The 24,675-nt window shown below is 39.9% G+C and overlaps 1 protein-coding gene and 2 long non-coding RNA genes across 6 annotated transcripts in view; all 3 read left to right on the top strand.

Moving 5' to 3' along the window:
• Position 1: 1 nt before the first annotated feature.
• Positions 2 to 5,798, top strand: LOC146681529 (uncharacterized). Of its 4 annotated transcripts, none has more exons than XR_014917899.1 (3): positions 2 to 420; positions 2,851 to 3,294; positions 3,819 to 5,798. It is a non-coding gene; the product is annotated as an uncharacterized LOC146681529 (long non-coding RNA). The 4 variants fall into 4 exon arrangements; XR_014917898.1 differs by lacking the exon at positions 2 to 420 and adding an exon at positions 844 to 1,663; XR_014917897.1 differs by lacking the exon at positions 2 to 420 and adding an exon at positions 844 to 1,696.
• Positions 5,799 to 7,529: 1,731 nt separating this feature from the next.
• On the top strand, positions 7,530 to 10,565 carry LOC146681528 (uncharacterized). The gene is made up of 2 exons (XR_014917901.1): positions 7,530 to 8,061; positions 8,586 to 10,565. It is a non-coding gene; the product is annotated as an uncharacterized LOC146681528 (long non-coding RNA).
• A 2,727-nt stretch (positions 10,566 to 13,292) lies between these two features.
• The window catches only part of LOC146681527 (ATP-binding cassette sub-family C member 4-like), a 35,934-nt gene continuing 24,551 nt past the window's right edge, over positions 13,293 to 24,675 (top strand). Inside the window, exons 1-7 of the mRNA XM_085448124.1 lie at positions 13,293 to 13,668; positions 18,951 to 19,061; positions 19,452 to 19,572; positions 19,826 to 20,050; positions 20,161 to 20,250; positions 22,645 to 22,808; positions 24,523 to 24,648. Coding sequence (XP_085304250.1) covers positions 13,595 to 13,668; positions 18,951 to 19,061; positions 19,452 to 19,572; positions 19,826 to 20,050; positions 20,161 to 20,250; positions 22,645 to 22,808; positions 24,523 to 24,648 — 911 coding nt within the window. The 5' untranslated portion in view covers positions 13,293 to 13,594. The remainder of the gene's footprint in view (positions 13,669 to 18,950; positions 19,062 to 19,451; positions 19,573 to 19,825; positions 20,051 to 20,160; positions 20,251 to 22,644; positions 22,809 to 24,522; positions 24,649 to 24,675) is intronic.

Genomic DNA, 24,675 nt, shown 5'->3' with positions numbered 1-24,675 from the left:
GCGATGTAAATCAAACTATTTTCACGGTTGTTGTGGTCGTGATAATTTTGTGATGCCACATCGAAAAGGCTCGGATGAGCTTTCCAAAGTTCTACAAGTTGTGCCTCCATCGCTTGGGTCCAGATCACACGCCGCACAGCCATGCTGCTCCATCTTTTTCACCGACGTTTACGTGTTAGCGCGTGAGCGGCTGTGTTGACACCCTCACGACCGATTGATGATCGGGAGCTGGGGCCCGTTCTTCGTACCTCGCTAAGTAGGTTAGCCGGATTAGATTGTTGACGATTTCGCGTGATCCTGGATCAGTCGGTTCCCCGAAGCTCATCCGGGACTTGCTGTCATAGCAACAGAGCCGTAAGCGTAAACCTGCTCGGGAGCAGGCTTACTTTATGTAAACAGGATTAGATCGCGGCCACGCAGGTATGTCCGCTTCATTTATACGAAAGCAACAGCGATATTTTTCCACTGTTTCACCATAAATAAATATTATCAATGTAACTAAAGATAATGCAGCACTTGATCCTTTTATTGATGTCACACAGATACATACAGGTCATTTTCTAAAAAAGGGAAATGAACTATTAACATTCTATTACATGTATGTGATTATTACAGATGTAATTCATATTTCAGAGTAGTAATTGTAAATTACTTCGTGTAATCAAGATGAGAGACCACGGCTATAAAAGCGAAGGTGGATTTGGGAAGCCTGTCGCAGCCATGTCCTGTCCGTATACGCGACCAACCCATTGCGGAAGGTGCAAGATTGATAAGGAGAGTCCTCAGAATTCAGCGTATATTGCGGGATAGACAGGATCCTTTAGCTCAGCGCGACAGTGTGCTCATAGAGAGATATCGATATTCCCGTGAGGGTATTATTTACTTAACCAACTTGTTGACGAGGGGGTGCAGGACCACCACCTGTCTTTTTTTGCTCTGCCCTTTTCTTGGTTGCTGTTATGAACAAACTAACAGAGTATTACAGGTCAGTATTACCTTGCCAAGAGACGCAAAGCAATCTAAGAGATAAATATTACCATTCTGTAGAATACTCCTGTATTCCACTTTTACTTGTTCCCATGTTCTTGTGGGTCCTGTTGTGGCTCTAATGTGAAAGGGGATATAATATAACATATTATAATATAATATAATGCCATATGATATTGGACAATATAGTGTCATATGATAGATCTACCCTACCGCCTACTGGTGTTGGCCAGAGGGGCCGATGGCGCGATATGGCAGCCTGGCTACAACCGTAGCTGCCTCCACCAGTGTGTGAATGTGGGAGTGAATGAATAGTGGTATCGTAAAGCGCTTTGGGTGCCTTGGAAAGCGCTATATAAATCCAATCCATTATTATTATTATTATTAAATTACCTACGAGTTTGATTTGTCAGCAACTTTCTGCCAGCCCTCTCTCCTTGCTTTTGCAGCCTTTGCAGTGTTCTCTTGCGTTTTAATTAAACTCTGAAACTCCTGTAATCCCTCACTCATGAGTTCTTGCTCTGCTGCCGGAAAATACCGAGCACGCCCCTTCGACATTTTCGCCGACCAATCAGCGGGTTGCCGATCAATGTTTCTACTATCGATGCGTAGCCCCTTTTACAACACCCAGTGATGTCACATTCCTGCGTCCAGCTGTAGTAATCGTCAACAGCAGGTGTGTTCGGGGAACCGGATTAGCGAGCTCACGGTTAGCGCGATGATTTGATCTTGGATGTGTCATTTGATCTTGGATGTAGTAAGCGACGTACGAAGAACGGGCCCCTGGTCGTGAGGTGTTAATCGCTTCTCGTTACCCCACGTATACTACACGATGCACGATGAAGGCCAAAATCGGGCCGATCACCAAATCGGTCGCACGACTCAAAAATCGGCTCAAAATGGGCCAAAAATCGCACAGTGTAAGCCCAGCATTGGAGCAGCAATGTTTGTTCGCTCAGAGAAAGAAAAAAAGGCTGCAAAAGTACAGAGAGGAATGGGAAAAGGAAAACACCTGGCTGGAAAAGTGCACGATAACACCTTTAAAGCGCACTGCACTGTGTGCCGGCGCACTTTTTCCATAGGCATGCTTCTAGTGGTGGGCACAAGAAGAACATGAGGGGTATGGAACTCCAAAGTGTTCAAAATTAAATAAATAAATAGGTCAAGATGAAATAAATAACTATGTGAATAAATAAGACACAGATATGTAATGTGAGAATGATATTGTGAAATAATGGAACACATTTTGAAAACAATGCTCATTATTGTGAAACATATTACATTCTGCTATATAAATTTTCTTATTATTGTGAAATATTATTTCATGGTCATTATTTTTCACAATAACAGAGATTATTCCTGAGGCATTTTATTTATTTCCAGCCGTTTTTAGTCCAAAATGACCTTTTTTCAAAGTCAGTCTTTATTTCAAAATCCCGTTTTTCCCGATGGTCTATTTATTTCATAATGCGACTTTTCAGCAGAATGACTTTGTCTGTCAATCAAGAAAGACAGGGCGGAGCCAGTTGTGTGATTGGTTGCTCCTTTACTCAGACATAAGTAATAGCACATGAATTGTCGATTTAGGTTTAATGGTGCAATGCATCTCCTATGCAGCTGGCGGCAGTATGCAGCTCAAAATAAACTTAAGGCACCGACAAATGCAAAACACTGGGCGCGAATAACGTTACAGGTGTATCAATTCTTGTGAAGGGCATGGCTGCAGGAAACAAGTCCGTTTCTGAGTTACTCAGAGAACTTGCTAACCGCTTAGATTGAACGTCTTCACCTCAGTCACACATTTAAAGTGTGTGTCACTTTACAGACTCCAACTTCAGTTTTGGTTTGGTCTCACCGTTGTAGGTCATAACACAAACAAGTCGTCAAGTCAAGCAGCTGAGGAAAGGGCTTAAGGAAACCATGGTATGGCCGCTTCTGACAGAAAGATCAGACATCATTCCTCCTTTCTTACCAAGGGAATCAGAGACTGCTCCCTGTTGTGAGGTAAGGTCAGGTCACATCTTTTAACATCTGAATAGTAAAGCTATTTGGTTAATTTATGAAGGATGAACATTAATTGTTGACACAAAACACCAATATACTGTTTTGTATGCGTGGGTTAGTTGAACAGCTGGGTTACATTTAATAAAAATACACCTAATGTTGCTGATGCTCTTAAGACTACAAGATAAGTAAAGCTATAAAATGACTGTGGCCTGCCACAGAAGATGAAGATGAGGAAGAAGAGGAATGCTCTCGAGGATAAATGCAGAGTGGCAGGTTACCTTCGGTCCTTCATTGAAAATGGTAAGTCTGCTGCGATAGGTATTTTGCCATTGGTTTTCTCTGATTATACTTTGGTAAATTACATACAGTCCAGTGATCTTGGGTCATTAACAAAGTACACTATAGTAGAGCTGGGCGATATGAGATTTTTTCATATCACGATATTAATTTTTTTATAAAAAGGACAAGAGCGGTGAGGTCTATCGCAATAGTTTAATTTTTCTATTGAGAAAAGGTTATTTCGCAATACATATCGTTATCGTTCTATCGCCCAGCTCTACGCTATAGTATAATTTTGTTTTGTTATTTGCTCCATGCAATACATAAGAGTGGTGGCATTATCAGTTGCACTAGAATTGTATGTAGACTACTTTTAGCTTTGTTAACATAAAAATATCTATAAAAGCTACAACAGCAATTTGAGTGGGGCAAAAATGTCTGGTGCCCTGTATGTAAGTGGTCATCTTTTATGGTATTTCTCCATAAAAGATTCAAAATAATGAATATAGGATGTCATTATAGTTTAAAACAATCTTCTGTTGCAGCATCTTGTGCACAACAAAAAGCCCTCATCAAGTTTTGGACAGGATGGGAAGTCTTGCCGAGAAATGACTGTGGAAGTGGTCAACAGCAATCTTCCAAAGTCTTCCACCGGTTTTGAAGTACTACGTCTTCCTGCACACTACTGTACCTATGAGTCATTTCTAATGGACATTCAGGTGTGTCTCAACTCTACTGACTCAGGTTTTGGTCTGGTTTACGATTGATTCCATAACCACATGGTAAAATTAGACCATTTCTTCTTTCTTGCATCACATTACTGTACTCGGTGTTCAAAGAAACGGACAATCTAGTGAGTTCTAGTTCTTTTTAATACACTTGACAGTGAAAAATACAGAGTACAGGTGTGCATTTATGGCTTTTTTAATATAAACTGATGAAGAGTTCAGATATCAAAATCAGTTGTTCACTGTACATTATAAATTACACAATATGTTTTGTTTATACTCGCTACTGATACAAAAAAAATTTCTAGAAAAAATTATTTGAATTAAGATGTTACACTACTGTACTGTGTTCATTGTATTAAATCTGCTCAGAGTTGACATGTACTGTATATCCAACCAAGAAATGAATATCATTAAAGTGACAGCTGTATAAAACAAATCCTGTTTTATAGCCACTCACTGTTTTGTTGAAAATGAAATTGGTTATGCTGTTTTGAGTCAGTATTAGCTACAAAGCTGTAGAAATTAAAAAAAAAAAAAAAAAAATCCTCCTGACATAGAAACTGATTAAATGTAATAATGTCTTTCTACAAGTGATTTTGAAGTATTGGTAGCACAGCAGGGTCTTGTTCATTCAGTGCATCTGGGAGCTGAATCTCAGGAATGGTGATCTCATTTGATGGGCAGCGATTATGTTGTCCTGTCCAGTCCACACCATAATCCTCATCAACCTGAAAGAGCATGCACATGTTTTAAATCTAAACTGAAGAGGTGTTTCCTGCAGCTGTTCCTAGATGGACTTATTGAGTCTGCCAGGGCCTATGTGAGTTGCTTAGGCATTGGCTACCAACTAATTATTCATTCACCCATTCTAGGTCAGGATTGGTTCTCTTCAGGTATAACAAATTTAACTTTGTTTAAAGTATTGCCATCTATACCTGACAGGTGGGATAAAAGAGAATGGCTTGGGAGGCGCACAGCAAATCTCAAAGTTTTCCAATTAATGCTGAAAGAACCAAGGATGTAAATGTATTCTTGTTTTAGCTTTACCGAAGACACGAGAGAAAGTATATCTATAATGCTGCTGAAATAGACAAAACCATTTCAATAAACTCGCTATTTAACATCAACCTTGTTATGCGTTATCAGAGAACAATCAACTGCAAACAGCAATGAAACATTCAACTATGTACTATTTAAAGCACTAATGACCCTGCTGTCTAACAAGATGTGATAAGTAAGTAGACTGTGGAAAGCTGGTGGGTCTACTCTGTGTAAAAGGTTCCTACAGGCTCCACTGACCCCAGTCTCCGAGTTAACACACTAACAGCTAACACTGCTAAACGTGTCTCAACGCCGAGATGGCGCCGATAGCTTTAGCCGTAGCTGCCCCACTTAGTTTAGACAGTAACAAAAAAAAGTAAGCGATAATAATTCATTGTCAAACGTCATAATTAAGGTCAACACCTAAACAATGCTGTGTACAGAATCACACAGGTGCTCAATTACAGCATAAACTTACCTTAGACCATCCTCCGTCATTTTCCTCCTAATTGTGCTCGGAGACACAGAAAATGTATCGGCAATTACCCCGACGGTTATCCCGGACAGCACTAAAGTCCTGAGTGCTGCACCGGGATTTCTAGACGTGGACGGCCAACATTTGAAGACTGTTCTTCCTCGGCGTATTCCAAACGAACACGGTGCTGAATTGATCTTAAACCTTTGACAATGCTGTCATCGATGCGAACATCTTGAAGAGCAATTATCATCCCAAGCATTTCAGAAACATCTAAACGACTCAAAACAGTATCTACAGGTAAATGATCCCTCTCTATCTGATTTGCTTAAATGAGCAGAACTGGCTGAAGTTCACACCAGTCCGCCATCCTCCGTGACTTTTGACCTAGCACGCTGTTGCTAGCTGCAGTAGCCGTCCGCGGAGCCGGTATCCAGGAAAACTAGTCGATGGTAAACGATAAGCCAATAGGTGCAAAGGTCCAGCCCACTTACATTGATTGACAGACAAAGTCATTCTGCTGAAAAGTCGCATTATGAAATAAATAGACCATCGGGGAAAACGGGATTTTGAAATAAAGACTGACTTTGAAAAAAGGTCATTTTGGACTAAAAACGGCTGGAAATAAATAAAATGCCTCAGGAATAATCTCTGTTATTGTGAAAAATAATGACCATGAAATAATACTTCACAATAATAAGTAAATTTATATAGCAGAATGCAATATATTTCACAATAATGAGCATTTTTTTCAAAATGTGTTCCATTATTTCACAATATCATTCTCACATTACATATCTGTGTCTTATTTATTCACATAGTTATTTATTTCATCTTGACCTATTTATTTATTTAATTTTGAACACTTTGGAGTTCCATACTGTACTAGTAAAAGCATTTTCAAATTATACCCACTTACAAAATCACTACGTTGAACTAAAATTGCTTTCTTTTCTTTCACATAGATTACTTGTCTTCCATATTAGCACAGAAGATAAGCCACTTTAAAACAGTCATGAATAACTATTACCTACAACAATGTAAATAGTAATACAGACATTAACCCAGAAGACAATTATTTTCTCTTACCTAATTTATAGAATTCTTTGCTATGATAAAAAACAGTATTAAAAAAAATCTGTGACTAAACTGATTAAAAAGCTCATTTTTGCCAGACAGACAGACTAACCAAGCAATAATAACATATCGTTACTTACCCTGAACAGCGTTTCGTGGAGTGGAGCTAGCTGTGATAGCGTTAGCATTTGCTAACGTTAACACTGTGCGGTTGTGATGAGAACTTGGACCAGGGACCACTTCATCTCCAGTACACTGCTGCAATACGCAGACTGAGGTGAAGACGTTCAATCTAAGCGGTTAGCAAGTTCTCTGAGTAACTCAGAAACGGACTTGTTTCCTGCAGCCATGCCCTTCACAAGAATTGATACACCTGTAACTTTATTCGCGCCCAGTGTTTTGCATTTGTCGGTGCCTTAAGTTTATTTTGAGCTGCATAGGAGATGCATTGCACCATTAAACCTAAATCGACAATTCATGTGCTATTACTTATGTCTGAGTAAAGGAGCAACCAATCACACAACTGGCTCCGCCCTGTCTTTCTTGATTGACAGACAAAGTCATTCTGCTGAAAAGTCGCATTATGAAATAAATAGACCATCGGGAAAAACGGGATTTTGAAATAAAGACTGACTTTGAAAAAAGGTCATTTTGGACTAAAAACGGCTGGAAATAAATAAAATGCCTCAGGAATAATCTCTGTTATTGTGAAAAATAATGACCATGAAATAATATTTCACAATAATAAGAAAATTTATATAGCAGAATGTAATATGTTTCACAATAATGAGCATTGTTTTCAAAATGTGTTCCATTATTTCACAATATCATTCTCACATTACATATCTGTGTCTTATTTATTCACATAGTTATTTATTTCATCTTGACCTATTTATTTATTTAATTTTGAACACTTTGGAGTTCCATAGTACAGTGGATGTTCTTTAAATATTTAACATTTAAAGTGTGTGTCACTTTACAGACTCCAACTTCAGTTTTGGTTTGGTCTCACCGTTGTAGGTCATAACACAAACAAGTCGTCAAGTCAAGCAGCTGAGGAAAGGGCTTAAGGAAACCATGGTATGGCCGCTTCTGACAGAAAGATCAGACATCATTCCTCCTTTCTTACCAAGGGAATCAGAGACTGCTCCCTGTTGTGAGGTAAGGTCAGGTCACATCTTTTAACATCTGAATAGTAAAGCTATTTGGTTAATTTATGAAGGATGAACATTAATTGTTGACACAAAACACCAATATACTGTTTTGTATGCGTGGGTTAGTTGAACAGCTGGGTTACATTTAATAAAAATACACCTAATGTTGCTGATGCTCTTAAGACTACAAGATAAGTAAAGCTATAAAATGACTGTGGCCTGCCACAGAAGATGAAGATGAGGAAGAAGAGGAATGCTCTCGAGGATAAATGCAGAGTGGCAGGTTACCTTCGGTCCTTCATTGAAAATGGTAAGTCTGCTGCGATAGGTATTTTGCCATTGGTTTTCTCTGATTATACTTTGGTAAATTACATACAGTCCAGTGATCTTGGGTCATTAACAAAGTACACTATAGTAGAGCTGGGCGATATGAGATTTTTTCATATCACGATATTAATTTTTTTATAAAAAGGACAAGAGCGGTGAGGTCTATCGCAATAGTTTAATTTTTCTATTGAGAAAAGGTTATTTCGCAATACATATCGTTATCGTTCTATCGCCCAGCTCTACGCTATAGTATAATTTTGTTTTGTTATTTGCTCCATGCAATACATAAGAGTGGTGGCATTATCAGTTGCACTAGAATTGTATGTAGACTACTTTTAGCTTTGTTAACATAAAAATATCTATAAAAGCTACAACAGCAATTTGAGTGGGGCAAAAATGTCTGGTGCCCTGTATGTAAGTGGTCATCTTTTATGGTATTTCTCCATAAAAGATTCAAAATAATGAATATAGGATGTCATTATAGTTTAAAACAATCTTCTGTTGCAGCATCTTGTGCACAACAAAAAGCCCTCATCAAGTTTTGGACAGGATGGGAAGTCTTGCCGAGAAATGACTGTGGAAGTGGTCAACAGCAATCTTCCAAAGTCTTCCACCGGTTTTGAAGTACTACGTCTTCCTGCACACTACTGTACCTATGAGTCATTTCTAATGGACATTCAGGTGTGTCTCAACTCTACTGACTCAGGTTTTGGTCTGGTTTACGATTGATTCCATAACCACATGGTAAAATTAGACCATTTCTTCTTTCTTGCATCACATTACTGTACTCGGTGTTCAAAGAAACGGACAATCTAGTGAGTTCTAGTTCTTTTTAATACACTTGACAGTGAAAAATACAGAGTACAGGTGTGCATTTATGGCTTTTTTAATATAAACTGATGAAGAGTTCAGATATCAAAATCAGTTGTTCACTGTACATTATAAATTACACAATATGTTTTGTTTATACTCGCTACTGATACAAAAAAAATTTCTAGAAAAAATTATTTGAATTAAGATGTTACACTACTGTACTGTGTTCATTGTATTAAATCTGCTCAGAGTTGACATGTACTGTATATCCAACCAAGAAATGAATATCATTAAAGTGACAGCTGTATAAAACAAATCCTGTTTTATAGCCACTCACTGTTTTGTTGAAAATGAAATTGGTTATGCTGTTTTGAGTCAGTATTAGCTACAAAGCTGTAGAAATTAAAAAAAAAAAAAAAAAAATCCTCCTGACATAGAAACTGATTAAATGTAATAATGTCTTTCTACAAGTGATTTTGAAGTATTGGTAGCACAGCAGGGTCTTGTTCATTCAGTGCATCTGGGAGCTGAATCTCAGGAATGGTGATCTCATTTGATGGGCAGCGATTATGTTGTCCTGTCCAGTCCACACCATAATCCTCATCAACCTGAAAGAGCATGCACATGTTTTAAATCTAAACTGAAGAGGTGTTTCCTGCAGCTGTTCCTAGATGGACTTATTGAGTCTGCCAGGGCCTATGTGAGTTGCTTAGGCATTGGCTACCAACTAATTATTCATTCACCCATTCTAGGTCAGGATTGGTTCTCTTCAGGTATAACAAATTTAACTTTGTTTAAAGTATTGCCATCTATACCTGACAGGTGGGATAAAAGAGAATGGCTTGGGAGACACACAGCAAATCTCAAAGTTTTCCAATTAATGCTGAAAGAACCAAGGATGTAAATGTATTCTTGTTTTAGCTTTACCGAAGACACGAGAGAAAGTATATCTATAATGCTGCTGAAATAGACAAAACCATTTCAATAAACTCGCTATTTAACATCAACCTTGTTATGCGTTATCAGAGAACAATCAACTGCAAACAGCAATGAAACATTCAACTATGTACTATTTAAAGCACTAATGACCCTGCTGTCTAACAAGATGTGATAAGTAAGTAGACTGTGGAAAGCTGGTGGGTCTACTCTGTGTAAAAGGTTCCTACAGGCTCCACTGACCCCAGTCTCCGAGTTAACACACTAACAGCTAACACTGCTAAACGTGTCTCAACGCCGAGATGGCGCCGATAGCTTTAGCCGTAGCTGCCCCACTTAGTTTAGACAGTAACAAAAAAAAGTAAGCGATAATAATTCATTGTCAAACGTCATAATTAAGGTCAACACCTAAACAATGCTGTGTACAGAATCACACAGGTGCTCAATTACAGCATAAACTTACCTTAGACCATCCTCCGTCATTTTCCTCCTAATTGTGCTCGGAGACACAGAAAATGTATCGGCAATTACCCCGACGGTTATCCCGGACAGCACTAAAGTCCTGAGTGCTGCACCGGGATTTCTAGACGTGGACGGCCAACATTTGAAGACTGTTCTTCCTCGGCGTATTCCAAACGAACACGGTGCTGAATTGATCTTAAACCTTTGACAATGCTGTCATCGATGCGAACATCTTGAAGAGCAATTATCATCCCAAGCATTTCAGAAACATCTAAACGACTCAAAACAGTATCTACAGGTAAATGATCCCTCTCTATCTGATTTGCTTAAATGAGCAGAACTGGCTGAAGTTCACACCAGTCCGCCATCCTCCGTGACTTTTGACCTAGCACGCTGTTGCTAGCTGCAGTAGCCGTCCGCGGAGCCGGTATCCAGGAAAACTAGTCGATGGTAAACGATAAGCCAATAGGTGCAAAGGTCCAGCCCACTTACATTGATTGACAGACAAAGTCATTCTGCTGAAAAGTCGCATTATGAAATAAATAGACCATCGGGGAAAACGGGATTTTGAAATAAAGACTGACTTTGAAAAAAGGTCATTTTGGACTAAAAACGGCTGGAAATAAATAAAATGCCTCAGGAATAATCTCTGTTATTGTGAAAAATAATGACCATGAAATAATACTTCACAATAATAAGTAAATTTATATAGCAGAATGCAATATATTTCACAATAATGAGCATTTTTTTCAAAATGTGTTCCATTATTTCACAATATCATTCTCACATTACATATCTGTGTCTTATTTATTCACATAGTTATTTATTTCATCTTGACCTATTTATTTATTTAATTTTGAACACTTTGGAGTTCCATACTGTACTAGTAAAAGCATTTTCAAATTATACCCACTTACAAAATCACTACGTTGAACTAAAATTGCTTTCTTTTCTTTCACATAGATTACTTGTCTTCCATATTAGCACAGAAGATAAGCCACTTTAAAACAGTCATGAATAACTATTACCTACAACAATGTAAATAGTAATACAGACATTAACCCAGAAGACAATTATTTTCTCTTACCTAATTTATAGAATTCTTTGCTATGATAAAAAACAGTATTAAAAAAAATCTGTGACTAAACTGATTAAAAAGCTCATTTTTGCCAGACAGACAGACTAACCAAGCAATAATAACATATCGTTACTTACCCTGAACAGCGTTTCGTGGAGTGGAGCTAGCTGTGATAGCGTTAGCATTTGCTAACGTTAACACTGTGCGGTTGTGATGAGAACTTGGACCAGGGACCACTTCATCTCCAGTACACTGCTGCAATACGCAGACTGAGGTGAAGACGTTCAATCTAAGCGGTTAGCAAGTTCTCTGAGTAACTCAGAAACGGACTTGTTTCCTGCAGCCATGCCCTTCACAAGAATTGATACACCTGTAACTTTATTCGCGCCCAGTGTTTTGCATTTGTCGGTGCCTTAAGTTTATTTTGAGCTGCATAGGAGATGCATTGCACCATTAAACCTAAATCGACAATTCATGTGCTATTACTTATGTCTGAGTAAAGGAGCAACCAATCACACAACTGGCTCCGCCCTGTCTTTCTTGATTGACAGACAAAGTCATTCTGCTGAAAAGTCGCATTATGAAATAAATAGACCATCGGGAAAAACGGGATTTTGAAATAAAGACTGACTTTGAAAAAAGGTCATTTTGGACTAAAAACGGCTGGAAATAAATAAAATGCCTCAGGAATAATCTCTGTTATTGTGAAAAATAATGACCATGAAATAATATTTCACAATAATAAGAAAATTTATATAGCAGAATGTAATATGTTTCACAATAATGAGCATTGTTTTCAAAATGTGTTCCATTATTTCACAATATCATTCTCACATTACATATCTGTGTCTTATTTATTCACATAGTTATTTATTTCATCTTGACCTATTTATTTATTTAATTTTGAACACTTTGGAGTTCCATACCCCTCATGTTCTTCTTGTGCCCACCACTAGAAGCATGCCTATGGAAAAAGTGCGCCGGCACACAGTGCAGTGCGCTTTAAAGGTGTTATCGTGCACTTTTCCAGCCAGGTGTTTTCCTTTTCCCATTCCTCTCTGTACTTTTGCAGCCTTTTTTTCTTTCTCTGAGCGAACAAACATTGCTGCTCCAATGCTGGGCTTACACTGTGCGATTTTTGGCCCATTTTGAGCCGATTTTTGAGTCGTGCGACCGATTTGGTGATCGGCCCGATTTTGGCCTTCATCGTGCATCGTGTAGTATACGTGGGGTAACGAGAAGCGATTAACACCTCACGACCAGCTCCCGATCATCAATCGGTCGTGAGGGTGTCAACACAGCCGCTCACGCGCTAACACGTAAACGTCGGTGAAAAAGATGGAGCAGCATGGCTGTGCGGCGTGTGATCTGGACCCAAGCGATGGAGGCACAACTTGTAGAACTTTGGAAAGCTCATCCGAGCCTTTTCGATGTGGCATCACAAAATTATCACGACCACAACAACCGTGAAAATAGTTTGATTTACACTGCTGCTTAATCACAGCTGCCTGATCAATGTTTTTCAATTTAGCAAAGTTGATGGTGGTGGTGTGTCTGTGTGAGTGAAAGACAGAGAGGGAGAGCGAGCGACAGAATTTCTGTTATAACCTTCATTTTATGGAGGCACAGTGTGAGCACTCAGGTCTCATCAGAGCATCGGGCGGTATAGTGTGAGACTCTGCATCGTGACCTACCAACTTCTAACCCCTGTGAGTCAATCGTGCAGTTTGAGCAGGAGCTGAATAACGTGAATGAAAAAAAATCGCACAGTGTCTGCCCAGCTTTAGGTGTACTGTCGTCCGAGACTTGCACCGCAGTGTCAGCGTTTGTTTCCCTGTTGGCCATGCTTGTTGTTGTGGTCATCTGTTGTCTTCCGGTATTTTCTCCGCAAGCGAACTTTCCTCGACCAATGAGATAAGCGGTAATCTGAATTGTCATACTCGAATTGTCATAAGTGTGCTGTCAGCTCATTGGTCACAAAGCAGGAGAGGGGCTGGGAATTATGTTTTCAAACAAAGCGTTAATTCCATTAACATTTATAGACTACTTTTGATTCTCACTGTATTACGGGACAAAGTACGTCCCTTATTAGCTCAATACGGGACGTGTACTTTTGTTTCTAAATACGGGACGATTCCGTTTTTTAAGGGACGGTTGGCAACCCTATCCCTGAGTGAACACGGTGTACAGATGGGTACAGACAGCAGCCTCAGAGCACCCATCTAATATGGAGACTACAAAGGCAGACAGCAGGCGCAATCCTTTGGCCACTGCCAGCTTTTTTTCAAGGGTCTTTTTGTGGTAAGTGCATTAATGAAGATATTGGATTCCTCAGCATGTTGTTAGTATATCAGTCAAAAGAAAGAAGAAAGTTTCTGCAAATTATTCCGCACTGAGTGACAGCACTTAGGCAAGACAAGGCAAGTTTATTTGTATAGCACAATTCAACAACAAGGTGATTCAAAGTGCTTTACAGAGACATTAGAAACAAGAACAAATAAAAAGCATGATTTAAAATTGATTAAAACAAGCAAATAAACTAACTAACTAATTAACAAACAAACAAACAAACAAAACAGTATATAAAATCAAAACAGATAAAATCAGAACAGTAGATAAAATCAGTAGTTAAATGTAAGTTTTGAAATTTAAGCTTAAAGTGTGGATTTGGTGCTTTATTCAAATGCAGCTGAGAACAGGTGAGTCTTCAACCTGGATTTAAATAAACTGAGTGTTTCAGCTGATCTGAGGCTTTCTGGGAGTTTGTTCCAGATATAAGGAGCATAAAAGCTGAATGCAGCTTCTCCGTGTCTGGTTCTGACTCTGGGAACTGATAAAAGACCGGATCCAGATGACCTGAGGGATCTGGATGGTTCATACTGGGTCAGGAGGTCATTGATGTATTTTGGTCCTAAACCATTCAGAGCTTTATAGGCCAGCATCAGAACTTTAAAGTCTATCCTCTGACGGACAGGCAGCCAGTGTAAGGACCTCAGAGCTGGACTGATGTGGTCCACTTTTTTGGTCTTAGTGAGGACTCGAGCAGCAGAGTTCTGAATGAGCTGTAGTTGTCTGACTGATTTTTTAGGTAGACCTGTAAAGATGCTGTTACAGTAATCAAGCCTACTAAAGATGAATGCATGGACTAGTTTTTCCAGGTCCTGTTGAGACATCAGATCTTTTATCCTTGATATATTCTTGAGGTGATAGTAAGCTGACTTTGTTATTGTCTTAATGTGTTTTTCTAAGTTTAGGTCTGCATCCATCACTACACCCAAATTTCTCGCCTGGTTTGTGGTTTTTAGATGTATAGATTGAAGTTCTCTGGTGACCTGTAATCGTTTTTCTTTGGCGCCAAAGACTATTACCTCAGTTTTGTTTTTGTTTAGCTGGAGAAAATTGTGGCACAACCAGTCATTGATTTCCTCAATGCATTTACCAAGAGCCTGTACAGGGCCTCGGTCTCCTGGTGACATTGTGATATATATTTGTGTGTCATCTGCATAGCTGTGATAGTTTATTTTGTTGTTGTTTATAATCTGTGCCAGTGGGAGCATGTAGATGTTAAACAGAAGGGGTCCCAAGATGGAACCTTGGGGAACTCCACATGTGATACTTGTCTGCTCAGATGTGAAGTTACCTATTGATACAAAGTATTTCCTGTTTTCTACGTATGTTTTGAACCAGTTTAGTACAGTTCCTGAAAGACCTGTCCAGTTCTCCAGTCGTTTGAGTAATATGTTGTGGTCAACTGTATCAAATGCTGCACTGAGATCCAGTAAAACTAAGACTGACATTTTTCCACTGTCTATATTCAGACAAATGTCATTAAACACTTTGGTCAGAGCGGTTTCAGTGCTGTGGTTCTGTCTAAAACCTGACTGGAAGGCATCGTAGCAATTATTCTGTTTTAAGAAGTAACTGAGCTGTTGAGAAACTGCTTTTTCAATGATCTTACTTAAAAACGGGAGATTTGAGATCGGCCTGTAGTTGTTCATTTGTGTCTTGTCAAGATTGTCCTTTTTCAGTATAGGTTTGATTACAGCAGTTTTTAGTGATTCTGGAAACACACCTGATAATAAAGAAAAGTTGACGATCTGTAACAGGTCTGACTCTAAAGTCTTTGAGACCTTTTTGAAAAAACTTGTTGGCAGGACATCTAAACAGCAGGAGGAGGAGTTCAGTTTACCTAAGATGTCCTCCAGGTCTTTGCTGTTAATAGGTTGAAACTGTTTCATGGTGTTTAAACAGTTTTTTGGTGGACACAGTACATATCCTGGATCTGCTGTTGATGTACCAATTGCTTGTCTAATTTTTTGGATTTTTTCAGTGAAGAATTTGGCAAAGTCATTGCAGGCCATGGTCGAATGAAGTTCAGCTGCCACTGACACAGGAGGGTTTGTTAGCCTGTCAACTGTAGAAAATAAGACCCGAGCATTATGGCTGTTTTTAGTGATGATGTCAGAGAAGTAGGACCTCCTTGCATTCCTCAGTTGTAAATTATAATTGTGAAGTTTCTCTTTATAAATGTCATAATGAACCTGGAGGTTTGTTTTTCTCCATCTGCGCTCAGCTTTCCTACACTCTCTTTTTTCTTTTTTCACCAGTGTGGAGTTTCTCCATGGAGACTTTTTCCTTCCAGAGATAACCTTCACCTTAATGGGAGCAATAGTGTCCATTACATTTAACATGTTAGCATTGAAGCTATTGACGAGCTCATTGACTGACCCTCTGGGCAGGTCAGGTGTTAATGGGAAGACCTGGTTAAAGATCTCACTACTGTGTTCAGTTATACACCGTTTTGTGATCACTGTTGTTGATATATTTGTGTGGGCTGAGATTTTACTTTCAAAGAAAACACAGTAATGATCAGACAGGCCCACATCAGACACAGTAACCTTTGAAATGCTCAGGCCTTTGGAGATCAGTAGGTCAAGAGTGTGTCCTCTATTATGTGTGGCCTCTGTTACATGCTGAGTCAGCCCAAAGTTGCCCAGAGTGTTATTCAGGTCTTTAGTCCCTTTGTCCTGAGGGTTGTCCACATGAATGTTAAAATCCCCAGCAATAATTACACAGTCAAAATCAACACAGATCACAGACAGCAGTTCACTGAGGTCATTAAAAAAGTCTGTGCAGTATTTGGGAGGCCTGTAAACATTAAGAAACACAACTTTGGATGGGGCCTTCAGCTGTAAAGCCACATACTCAAAAGACTGAAAACTTCCAGGAGATAGCTGCTTACATTGAAATGATTCATTAAATAAGACAGCAACCCCTCCTCCTCTCCTGCTCGCCCTGACCTCACTGATAAAACTGTAGTTAGGAGGGGTCGTCTCGATGAGAACAGCTCCACTGTTACTTTGGTCCAACCAAGTTTCAGTTAAAAACATAAAATCAAGGCTGTGCTCAGTGATTAAATCATTAATTAAAAATGTTTTCCCAGCTAAAGATCTAATGTTTAATAAAGCCAACTTAAGTGTTTTAGAGGTATTACTTGTCCCCTCGTGTTTGGGAGCAGTCTGTGGCACACAAGGTATGTTTACTATGTTTAAAGATCTTTTAGAGTGCAGCTCTCTGTGTTTTGACCAGGCCACATGTCTCCTGTCACCTAAAAGTACAGAAATTTTAAAACCTTCTAGTAAACAGGGTCCCAGCTTCTCCTGGGAAAAGTCATCACTGCCATAATCCTCACAGCCCGGACCCTTCACACATCACGCATCAGACTGCGGAGACAGGGCATGAAGAGGAACTAAGGGGGGCGAGGCTGGGCAATGTGACTTCGATTGCTCTGTTGAGGGTGGGGCTCGATGGCGAACCTTTGGCCGCTCTGGTGGGGGGTTTATGGGGGACAAAAAGGGATTGGGACGGGGGGTAGATCTGAGCCCAGCATTGACCCGCTCCATCATCTCCTCAGTGAATTTCAGGTGTGGGGAGGAGGGAGAAAGGGAGGGGGAGGAGGGTGATGGCCTGTCAGGGGTTTGGGGGACTGGGGAAGGTCGTGGTCCCTTGTCCTGGTCGTTGGTGTTGTTGAGAGAGTTGGAGGCAAATAGGGACCCCTCTTCTTGCCTTAGATGTCTCTCCTTTCTGAGGCTCTTCCTCAGATGCCATGGATGTCTCTCCTTTCTGAGGCTCTTCCCGGGTGGGGGCAAATGGAGCTCCTCCTCAAGGTTTCTGCTGGGCTTTGTCTGTTCTTGGAGTACTGTTTGTTCCTCTTTATGAGATAACTCCTCGTTTATCTCAGCCTTGGCACCAAGCACGGATGGATGACGTATGGAATAAAACAAGTTGGAGGTGAACAGTTTCACCCCTGACTTGTTAAAATTAAATCCATTTGCTTTGAACAGATGCCTGCGTTCCCAAAAAATATTAAAGCGTTCCGTCTGAAATGGGAATAAAGTATATCATAGAGATGAATCGGAGCGAAGAGGGAATTTTTATTTTTATTTTTGTGTACTCAGTAACGACTAGAAGACTCGGGTAACAAGTAACTGAGAAATCAAATAGGTTAGAACTTAAAGGGCTTGCGGATCTTTTGATCTTTTTAAAGTGGGCTTTTAAAAAAGGCCCGTTATATCTACAGGGAGAGTGTAAGTCAATCGTTCTATAAATGTCAAATGTAAACTGTCCATATTCCATAGGTGACTGAATATAGGCTTCCCCTTCGCATAGGGGCTTGTACATATTGTACATAACAAATATGTGTCAGTTACTTAAAGAACATCACGTGATATATCCCCTACGGGCATTCCGATGTACGTCTTGGTCTAGTCCCAATGTGCAAACTGATGCTCTCACAAAGTCTGAGGCTCTCAAGTATTTTTGAAAAGCTTTCATGCAAATAGAAGTTAAAACACGTTCTTTATTGCACATCTAGTTTAATCAGCCGTTTCTTTTTATTGGAGAAAACTGATGAGACTATTGCAATGAGCTCACTAAGTGACTTCAGTGAACTCTGTAAGGCTTTACAGAGAAACAAACCAGGGCCCTCTCTCGTTTCACAGACGACATTTAACATGTTTAGCAGTCACAGCAAGTATTCCTATTTGCTCGGAAGATGAAGGCGAGGCCAGAGCAGCTGTTTGCTATCTGCAACTTCACCACTAGCTGCCCTAAGTCGTACACACTGCTTTTTTAAAGGTTTATATATAGACTATATAGAAGTGGGTGTAGTCATTCGTTTCTCTGGACTGCAGTGTGAAGTCAGCGTATGCAGATTGATTCATTCCCACAGCCAGCCTCAAAGAGCTGTCTTTTTCTTTCAGCACCAGTTGCTTTCCTGTGCTTATTAGTTATTCATACACTGATCATCATCACTTGCTTGTTAATTCAAGAAGCTGGATACCTGTGAATTTACATTGTAATTTTAAATGTTCTTCCGGGACTGTGGCCGATATTTGATGTGTGAACAGCATTAGCTTTAAGAGATCCTCCAAGTCCATCACTAGAAACACTGTTTCTCCAAATAACTCATTAAGCACAAATAGTTCAGACATTCACAGTCAGCTTAGATATGTCTTTTCTAAACCACAGTGATTTGTATTTTTCTCTGCCAGATGGAAATGGTTTGTTTTTTTCTGTTTCAGTTGGTTAAACCCCCTGTTACAGCTTGGCCAAAAACACAGGCTCGAGAAAGGTGACATGTACAGTGTCCTTCCGGAGGATCGGTCTGAAACCCTGGGAGAGGAGCTGCAGAGGTACTTCAGCAAAAGGCTAATGTGACAAAACCAGAAGTGGTGCTGGTTAAGAAACATGTCTGTTTGTTTCAAGTTAATGTTTTATTTTTTTATAGTGTGGATTGCCATTCTGTCAACCTGCCACTGCTTGTAATATCAAGTGCTTTCGAGGGTCTGATAATTGTGTTACTGACCTGCTGCTAATTAACCTAATTAGCCTCAAAGTCCTCCAGTTGTTTCTTTTTAGTGCCACTTACCTTTGCAGCCTTCTCTTGCCCTGTCCCAACTTTGTGAGATATGTTGCTGCCATCAAATTTCAATGCAAATAATTTTCATAAAATAGTAAAGCACCTCTGTTGGAAATGTGTTTATAAATCCTGGGCTCAACTAATAAATTCATTTGATTTGCAGATGTTGGAACGAGGAAGTAAAAAAGGCTTCAAAGGAACTATGGAAGCCGCAGCTCTCCAGGGTTCTTATAAAGTGCTATGGAAAGTCCTATGCATTAGCCGGCCTATTTGAATTTTTTCTGGTATGTTGTGAATATTTACAATTGGCACCAGTGTTAAAACAATCATTCATGCACAGGTCGTATTTGAGATTTTGTGCGGTTTTCTGGCCATATTATTTCAGATGAGCTAAAATAAAAAGGAATACTGTAGTTTTACTGTATTATTGTATTACTAGCAGATATTTGAACCAATTTACCACATCCAGTACTAGTAATGGATAGAGTGAAGCTTGTTTGCATATTCCATTATGTATTTATTGTCTTTGTCGTAAAGGAGGCAATCAAAGTGATCCAGCCACTTCTTCTGGGAAAAATAATCCTTTTCTTTGAGAATTATCACCCAGATGATCAGAGGAGTCTTTGCATGGCGTATGTTTACGCTGCTGCGATGTCCATCTCCACGTTTGGACTGACTATCCTCCAACATCTCTACTACTATCATGTCCAAAGAACAGGCATGAGGATTAGAGTGGCTATGTGTCACATGATCTACAGGAAGGTCAGTGAAGATTCAGAAAATTTGCACAAGAGATGCAAATTTTTGAGCTCACAACTCTCAGAATAATTTTGTAAATTTTTCAAGCTGTTAAGTAAAAATGTTCTCATCAGGCTCTTGGTCTCAGCACTGAATCCATCGGACGAACAACCACCGGTCAAATAGTGAACCTACTTTCAAATGATGTTAATCATTTTGATGAGGTAAGGCAACAGATGACCTAAATTTGTAAGGGTCAAGAACCAACTCGAAACTACATTTGGAGAATTGTAACCGAGACAACAGAAGGACAGAGGGTTAACCTGGATGTACCCTTTGAAACCTTTTTTCATTAGGTATTTGAGTAGATGGGTATTTGTGGTAAATACAGGTTTTTTTTTAGATATTATTTAAAAGTTACTACACTAACTTGCCACAGGAGAATGATAAAGATGAAAAATCTGAACTCTTGACCCTCTGCTTGATGTTATACACTCAACAAAAATATAAACGCAACACCTTTGTTACTGCTCCCATTCCCCATGGGATGGACGTAGAGACCTAAAATTCATTCCAGATACACAATATAACCATCCCTCCCAAACAGTGGTCACAAATCAGTCCAAATGTGTGGTAGTGGGCACATCTGCTATATTGAGATAATCCATCCCACCTCACAGGTGTGCCACATCAGGATGCTGATCTGACATCATGAGTAGTGCACAGGTGTACCTCAGACTGTCCACAACAAAAGGCCACCCTGGAATGTGCAGTTTTTTGCGCTATTGGAGGTCTGGGGACCCAGAACCGGTCAGTATCTGGTGTGACCACCATTTGCCTCATGCAGTTCAACACATCGTCGCATGGAGTCTATCAGATTGTCAATTGTGGCCTGTGAAATGTTGGGCCACTCCACTTCAATGGCTGTGCGAGGTTGTTGGATATTCGTGGGAACTGGTACACGCTGTCGTATACGCCGGTCAAGCACATCCCGAACATGCTCAATGGGCGACATGTCCGGTGAGTATGCTGGCCATGCAAGAACTGGGACATTCTCAGCTGCCATCTGCCCTGAACAATGTGAACCATGATTCATCCGTGAAGCGCACACCTCTCCAACGTGCCAGACGCCATCGAATGTGAGCATTTGCCCACACAAGTCTGTTACGGCGACGAGCTGGAGTCAGGTCAAGACCCCGATGAGGACGACGGGCATGCAGTCAAGCGTCCCTGAGACGGTTTCTGACAGTTTGTGCAGAAATTGTTTGGTTGTGCAAACCAATTGTTCCAGCAGCTGTCTGGGTGGCTGGTCTCAGACGATCTTGGAGGTGAACCTGCTGGATGTGGAGGTCCTGGGCTGGTGTGGTTACACGAGGTCTGCGGTTGTGAGGCCGGTTGGATGTTCTGCCATATTCTCTGAAACGCCTGTGGAGACTGCTTATGGTTGAGAAATGAACATTCAATGCACGGGCGACAGATCTGGTTGACATTCCTGCTGTCAGCATGCCAATTGCACGCTCCCTCATTGCTTGTGGCATCTGTGGCATTTTGCTGTGAGACAAAACTGCACATTCCAGGGTGGCCTTTTGTTGTGGGCAGTCTGAGGTACACCTGTGCACTACTCATGATGTCAGATCAGCATCCTGATGTGGCACACCTGTGAGGTGGGATGGATTATCTCAATATAGCAGATGTGCCCACTACCACACATTTGGACTGATTTGTGACCACTGTTTGGGAGGGATGGTTATATTGTGTATCTGGAATGAATTTTAGGTCTCTACGTCCATCCCATGGGGAATGGGAGCAGTAACAAAGGTGTTGCGTTTATATTTTTGTTGAGTGTATATAGGGCAGGGAAGAGGTCTGGAAGTGTCAATATAAAGCAAATCAATACAAAGTTGTCCAGAGAGATCACATTTATTGTATGACGAAACATTTCTGTCCACTTCCAGGATTACAGCACACCATCTATAGAGCATAAGGTCTGGCGAGTCCCTGTTCAGACGGTGTCATCACAAGATGACTGATTTTGAGCTAATACAAGACCTCACAATAACTTCTAATCAATGAGATTGACTGAGAGCAAACCTTCAACTGATAGCTAGCTATGTCATAAGGATGTATATAGGCAATTTTTGTATGGGTAGGACAATTAAGTTTACTTTTGTCTAATTCACAGGAAGTTGTTTTCAAAAATATTAGGCAGGCATCTGAATAAAACATCTGTACTTCCACAAATGAAACATGCTCATCCACCCTGGTTAACTGCAGTCAGGCATTAAAAGCAAGTCTCTGCGGCTATTTTGTTAATGCCACAAAGGAATCATTTTTGGGATAGCTTAAAGCCTGACACGACTGATTAACATGTGAGGGTGATTGCAGTCACACGAGAATCACAAGCATCTTAAAGCTGTTCTATCGGCATGTAGTTACCCAACACTTTATTGAGTATTCCTAAAATTTGTTGACCATTAGCACATTTCTCCAAATCTTGGGCATCTATGTTTGCTTACATTACAGGCTCCTTATGGTGACTGACAGTTTTATCCAAGTTGTGACCGCCACTTCCAAATGTCACACACTTTTCAAAATGTCATTTATAATGACCTCTACAGATTACACTCAGACTGCACTACTTGTGGGCGGGACCTCTGCAAGCAATGGTGATCATCGTTTTCCTTTGGTATGAGATCGGCCCCTCGTGCCTGGCAGGTGTGGCAACAATTGCAGTTATGATGCCGATACAGACCTGGTTTGGAAAACTCTTCGGCATCTTCAGGTAAAGGATAACTGGAGAAGTACATGGATCTTTCAATCTATAGACCTCTCAACGTCCAGCAAGAAACAAGACCCGACTGCAGGACTCATAGGCAAATTGGGCAAATGTAAAACACACCTTTTTATTAAAGTAGAAGCCCGATGTTCACAAGCTCCAAAATATCCACACACAAAAAAGACTAATCCAGGAAATTCCAAAACCCGAACTGAGACATACAAAGGTGGTTAAACAGGCAGACTGCCAGACTTCTTCTTGGATTTTAGACACAAAGGTGCATTGCTGCCCTCCTCTGGTACTTCGTAAACCAAGGAGGTCAAACTCATTTTACCTTGAGGGCCACATACAACTTACTTTGATCTTAAGCAGGCTGGACGAGTGGCGCTGTGATTTTTCTTTTCTAAAGAAATGTTGCTGTAGTAAATGAAAGACATGTTCGCACAAATTCAATTGTAAGAAATGTTTGAAATTACACAAAATGTTCTGGTAGCTCATTGCCCAGACTCTCCTGTAATTATAAAGCAGGAAGTGTTTGTTAATACACAGAAAACCTTCTGTTTCTCTTGTTTTCTTACTGTGGGCACATTATTTTACCGAACTTCTGCAGAGTTCTTCCCAACTCGGTTTCAATTATAGAAAGATTGGCACAGTCAAAAAAAGTCCTCCACTGACATCTCAACTCTCAACAAATTTCCCAAAATACTCTCTGTGTAACTTTTTTTTTTTTTTTTTGGCTTTTAGCCTTTTGTGCTGTATCCATTTTGAGTTTTTAACCTCAGCATGCTAAGTGCACAGCTGATCATCACACCACTGTGACAAAAACTACTTTTTTTTGAGTTGTTGCATTTCATGAAGAATGTAGATTTATATGATCTCTCTAAAGAGTATGAGCTCTATTACCTGATCGAAGTGTGTTTAAGGTTCTGTATAATCAGTCTGTATCAGTAATGACCTTCATCGTAGCCTTAAGGATTGTCCTATGTTAATTTTTTTCTTTGGGTCAGATGAGTAAGTGATGGATGGAGGGAATTTTACTGCAGTCATAGAAATCCTAAACCTTGTTGCTTTGGCATTAGACACATTTGATGCATACAAACCCACACATAAACTCCTCTGTAGGACTCCCATTTTTAACTTTAGTGTATTTTATGTCCACCTAGATAACTAGGGAATGTTAAAGCTGATACTGAAGCCATGCAAATATTTTGCAAGACCGGAGCTAATGTAGAAATCAGACAGGAAACACCAGGGAAACAAGACACAGCTGAAACTAATCAGATGATTACAAAAGAAAGTAAAACTAAATACAAGACCCAAGAAACAAATGACAACCAAAATAAAACAGGGAATGAATAACCGAAACACTCAATATGACAAACTAAAAACAAGGAGAGGAAATAAGGGAACAAGAGCCAACAAGAATGAATCAAAGAAAATCAAACGATGAAGAACAACCCAACCAACAGAAATAGAAACTTGAACTAAAAAGATTCGAACTAAGAACTAAATGTTCCCTATGAATCTAAAAACATTTTAAAACAAGTTCCAAACTCTGAAACCCGAGTCCAAACCCAGGACCATGACAGGGCCTGTTTAACAATGTTCAATGACTGTGTCTATTTTCTCATGCACTAATATGTTATTTATAATGTATCATTAGGAAAACTAGCGGCCTCAATGACATGTTGTGGAGTTTTTTGTTGTTGTTTTTTGGCAGGAGCAAAACAGCAGTCCTTACTGACAGCAGAATCCGTATCATGAATGAAGTGGTGTCTGGCATAAGGATAATCAAGATGTATGTCTGGGAGAAACGGTTCTCAGCCCTGGTGACTGAAGTTAGAAAGTAAGGATGAGAATCACAGACAAACTG

This window comes from Copadichromis virginalis, linkage group LG23 (genome assembly GCF_057382275.1).
Source record: "Copadichromis virginalis isolate Kocher_CV1m ecotype Utaka linkage group LG23, C_Virginalis_male_GT1.1, whole genome shotgun sequence".
Classification (NCBI taxonomy): domain Eukaryota; kingdom Metazoa; phylum Chordata; class Actinopteri; order Cichliformes; family Cichlidae; genus Copadichromis; species Copadichromis virginalis.
The sequence above is the reverse complement of the archived record's forward strand: the minus strand, read 5'-3'. Positions and strand labels throughout refer to the sequence as shown.